The following is a 5345-nucleotide window of genomic DNA, read 5'->3' on the forward strand; positions in this document are numbered from 1 at the left end:
TTTTCTCTCTCTCTCTCTGTTCTCATAAAGGCAATATATGTGTACATGGGTACCATTACATGTACTTGTGTCTAAATATATCAACTGATGTAAGTAAGAGTGAATATGAGTCGTGTGAGGTCTGAATATATAATATGAATTGTTTGAATGTAAATATACCATATATTGCAAAAAAATCTTGAATAAAAAGAAAATTACAAAAAAGAAAATTAAAAAAAAAATAAAAAAATAACCAGACCACTGAAAAATGAAGAGCGTGACAAAACATTGAAAACATTTTCTAAATCAACCACACAAACAGCAAATATCAAATAACGTTAAGCCATTTTGTTACCACAATTTGCCCTTTTAAGTTATTGTGTACATGTTCCTGCTGACAGACTGGTTTTACATTCTCTATATAATGTTAAGCAGACATTAGAAATTGTTGTTTGTATATTTCAGGAGCGTAATATTGCAGTTGAATCCAAGTCGTACGAGGAGTACAGGTGTTTGCTGTGTACTGGTCACCATGCATTCCACACGAGTGCTGCAGATCTCATGGAGAGTCACCTCGAGGAACACCTCAATTCCAACTTCCCGTGCAGGGAGTGTGATGCGACCTTTGACCTCCAAAGCCTTCTTACAGAGCACTGTAACAAGGAGCATAGTGTCACATGTGAAATTTGTGATCAGGAATTCTCCTCGAGAGGATTGTATAAACGCCACATAGGACGCATGCACGGGCAGAGAAGTATTTCCTGCTTCAAATGTGATGAAAAGTTTAAAACCAAGTTACTATTTAAACAACATCTGTTAGAGGCACATCCTGGCTCTGCCCATAGATGTGATAAGTGTGGTGTGATCCTAAGGAGCCATCTCAATGCCATGCAGGGCCACATGAACTCCAAGAATTGTCTGCGGCGACAGCAGGGAAATCTAAAGACACAATGTGAGATTTGTGGTAAATTAGTGTCTGAGAATGGGATACGAAAACACAGGCAAAGGGTGCACCAAAAATTACGCATATTTAAATGTGACGTCTGCCCATATGCTGGAATCACCCTTCAGTCTCTCAAAGACCATAAGAAGACACATACAGGTGAGTAGCTAACCTTAAAGACAAGTAACAGATTAGGTGTATGTTAGCTTCTTCTACAGGTGTGCATCACTGGTATTTGTCACCCTCCTACAGGTGTGTGTCACAGGTACATGTCATTCTCCTACAGTTGTGTCACAGGTACATGTCACCCTCCTACAGTTGTGTCACAGGTACATGTCACCCTCCTACAGTTGTGTCACAGGTACATGTCACCCTCCTACAGTTGTGTCACAGGTACATGTCACCCTCCTACAGTTGTGTCACAGGTACATGTCACCCTCCTACAGTTGTGTCACAGGTACATGTCACCCTCCTACAGTTGTGTCACAGGTACATGTCACCCTCCTACAGTTGTGTCACAGGTACATGTCACCCTCCTACAGTTGTGTCACAGGTACATGTCACCCTCCTACAGTTGTGTCACAGGTACATGTCACCCTCCTACAGTTGTGTCACAGGTACATGTCACCCTCCTACAGTTGTGTCACAGGTACATGTCACCCTCCTACAGTTGTGTCACAGGTACATGTCACCCTCCTACAGTTGTGTCACAGGTACATGTCACCCTCCTACAGTTGTGTCACAGGTACATGTCACCCTCCTACAGTTGTGTCACAGGTACATGTCACCCTCCTACAGTTGTGTCACAGGTACATGTCACCCTCCTACAGTTGTGTCACAGGTACATGTCACCCTCCTACAGTTGTGTCACAGGTACATGTCACCCTCCTACAGTTGTGTCACAGGTACATGTCACCCTCCTACAGTTGTGTCACAGGTACATGTCACCCTCCTACAGTTGTGTCACAGGTACATGTCACCCTCCTACAGTTGTGTCACAGGTACATGTCACCCTCCTACAGTTGTGTCACAGGTACATGTCACCCTCCTACAGTTGTGTCACAGGTACATGTCACCCTCCTACAGTTGTGTCACAGGTACATGTCACCCTCCTACAGTTGTGTCACAGGTACATGTCACCCTCCTACAGTTGTGTCACAGGTACATGTCACCCTCCTACAGTTGTGTCACAGGTACATGTCACCCTCCTACAGTTGTGTCACAGGTACATGTCACCCTCCTACAGTTGTGTCACAGGTACATGTCACCCTCCTACAGTTGTGTCACAGGTACATGTCACCCTCCTACAGTTGTGTCACAGGTACATGTCACCCTCCTACAGTTGTGTCACAGGTACATGTCACCCTCCTACAGTTGTGTCACAGGTACATGTCACCCTCCTACAGTTGTGTCACAGGTACATGTCACCCTCCTACAGTTGTGTCACAGGTACATGTCACCCTCCTACAGTTGTGTCACAGGTACATGTCACCCTCCTACAGTTGTGTCACAGGTACATGTCACCCTCCTACAGTTGTGTCACAGGTACATGTCACCCTCCTACAGTTGTGTCACAGGTACATGTCACCCTCCTACAGTTGTGTCACAGGTACATGTCACCCTCCTACAGTTGTGTCACAGGTACATGTCACCCTCCTACAGTTGTGTCACAGGTACATGTCACCCTCCTACAGTTGTGTCACAGGTACATGTCACCCTCCTACAGTTGTGTCACAGGTACATGTCACCCTCCTACAGTTGTGTCACAGGTACATGTCACCCTCCTACAGTTGTGTCACAGGTACATGTCACCCTCCTACAGTTGTGTCACAGGTACATGTCACCCTCCTACAGTTGTGTCACAGGTACATGTCACCCTCCTACAGTTGTGTCACAGGTACATGTCACCCTCCTACAGTTGTGTCACAGGTACATGTCACCCTCCTACAGTTGTGTCACAGGTACATGTCACCCTCCTACAGTTGTGTCACAGGTACATGTCACCCTCCTACAGTTGTGTCACAGGTACATGTCACCCTCCTACAGTTGTGTCACAGGTACATGTCACCCTCCTACAGTTGTGTCACAGGTACATGTCACCCTCCTACAGTTGTGTCACAGGTACATGTCACCCTCCTACAGTTGTGTCACAGGTACATGTCACCCTCCTACAGTTGTGTCACAGGTACATGTCACCCTCCTACAGTTGTGTCACAGGTACATGTCACCCTCCTACAGTTGTGTCACAGGTACATGTCACCCTCCTACAGTTGTGTCACAGGTACATGTCACCCTCCTACAGTTGTGTCACAGGTACATGTCACCCTCCTACAGTTGTGTCACAGGTACATGTCACCCTCCTACAGTTGTGTCACAGGTACATGTCACCCTCCTACAGTTGTGTCACAGGTACATGTCACCCTCCTACAGTTGTGTCACAGGTACATGTCACCCTCCTACAGTTGTGTCACAGGTACATGTCACCCTCCTACAGTTGTGTCACAGGTACATGTCACCCTCCTACAGTTGTGTCACAGGTACATGTCACCCTCCTACAGTTGTGTTACAGGTACATGTCACCCTCCTACAGTTGTGTTACAGGTACATGTCACCATCCTACAGTTGTGTTACAGGTACATGTCACCCTCCTACAGTTGTATCACAGGTACATGTCACCCTCCTACAGGTGTGTCACAGGTACATTCCACCCTCCTACAGTTGGGTCACAGGTACATGTCACCCTCCTACAGTTGGGTCACAGGTACATGTCACCCTCCTACAGTTGGGTCACAGGTACATGTCACCCTCCTACAGTTGTGGCACAGGTACATGTCACCCTCCTACAGTTGTGTCACAGGTACATGTCACTCTCCTACAGTTGTGTCACAGGTACATGTCACCCTCCTACAGTTGTATCACAGGTACATGTCACTCTCCTACAGTTGTGTCACAGGTACATGTCACTCTCCTACAGTTGTGTCACAGGTACATGTCACCCTCCTACAGTTGTCACAGGTACATGTCACCCTCCTACAGTTGTGTTACAGGTACATGTCACCCTGCTATAGGTGCACGTTACTGTCTTTTACACATGTATTTTCCCCCAGACAGTCAAAGGTGTCCGATCATTATAATGCCTGTCTAAGCTATAATTTCTGAAAGGCTCAATCATTTTCAGCTAATTTGGCCCGCAGAGACATGTAAGCATATATATGCGACTAAAGGAATTCAATGTTAAAACAAAGGAGATGTGACACTTAGGGACAGGTGGGTGGGGGTAGAAAGGATATAAACCTCTTTCATGATATTGTTCCTAAATTCAGTGAGGGTGAAGCGAGTTTAAATCGACTATGGAATTGCATATTCCACAAATTCATAACACATTTTCAATTATAAGGCATATTCCATCCTAATTTGTTTTCTCTTCCCCAGGTGAGCATCCTGTGAAGTGTACTCTGTGTGAGTTTTCTTGCATCAAGCCATATCAACTTAAGTGTCACATGCGAACTCACCTCAAACTCAAACCATACAAGTGTGATAAGTGTAGCTACGCTGCCTCCTGGAATGTACAGGTAAAGGACCATATGAAGGCCCACTTCAGTCCGACTCGTGTGGACTGTGCTGATTGTAATATTTCTTTCAAGGACCAGAGAGGGCTGAACCTCCATCGCCACAAGGAACATCGTGAAGGAGCCAAGGACGATAAGGCAAAGGAGTTAGCTCCAAAGAAACGAGGAAGACCAACTCGTGTAATGGAAGGAGAGGTGAAACCAGACAATAAGAGGGGGACTAGAAAAAAGAAAACGGAACAGGAGTGGTCTGAGGAGGAGGAGGATAGCACAGACACAGAGGCAGAGCTGCAAAATGAAGCATCGGAAGAAGAAAAGTACATTCCTCGGAAATCAGCACGCAGAAGAGTCACAAAACGATTGGATCCACAGTTTGAGCACAGTTCAGAGGGAGAGGAGGAGGAGGAGGAGGAGGAGGCGGCGGAGGAAGAAGAGAATGATGGACATGAGCAGGCTGCAGACTCCTATGTACCGTCCGTGTCAAAGATAGTTCAATAAATTGATTGTGACATCAACGAATTGCAGAGTATGAAGTTGAAACAGGATACATTGTGTGATTCTAAGTAGCCGATACATAACTGTATTGCACTGTACATGTACTGTACATTTGATCTCCAAAATTGAAATAGTTATAATATTGGATTAAATATAAAATAGTCACACCTCATTAGATACCATATGTCTACAACCTTTCACCACATTTTTCGCCCTCAGTAAGAGGGGCAAATATATCATTCCAGCAAAATTTATCAATAACTTACTTTACATAGAAGTTTTATGTGAAGGGTGAAAGTTTAGCTTGGCGAGGATCTGGATTTACCAGTGAAGGGTGAAAGTTTAACTTGGCGAGGATC

General features: G+C 45.3%; 1 protein-coding gene across 1 annotated transcript in view; it reads left to right on the forward strand.

The window, feature by feature from the left end:
- LOC110452878 (transcriptional repressor CTCF-like) overlaps nt 1-4989 on the forward strand; it is a 9566-nt gene extending 4577 nt beyond the window's left edge. The window contains exons 3-4 of the mRNA XM_021501599.1: nt 445-1081; nt 4355-4989. Of these exons, the coding sequence (XP_021357274.1) occupies nt 445-1081; nt 4355-4989 (1272 nt within the window). The remainder of the gene's footprint in view (nt 1-444; nt 1082-4354) is intronic.
- The last annotated feature ends 356 nt before the right edge of the window (nt 4990-5345 follow it).

Source organism: Mizuhopecten yessoensis, unplaced genomic scaffold, assembly GCF_002113885.1.
Source record: "Mizuhopecten yessoensis strain PY_sf001 unplaced genomic scaffold, ASM211388v2 scaffold6967, whole genome shotgun sequence".
In the NCBI taxonomy this organism is placed as follows: domain Eukaryota; kingdom Metazoa; phylum Mollusca; class Bivalvia; order Pectinida; family Pectinidae; genus Mizuhopecten; species Mizuhopecten yessoensis.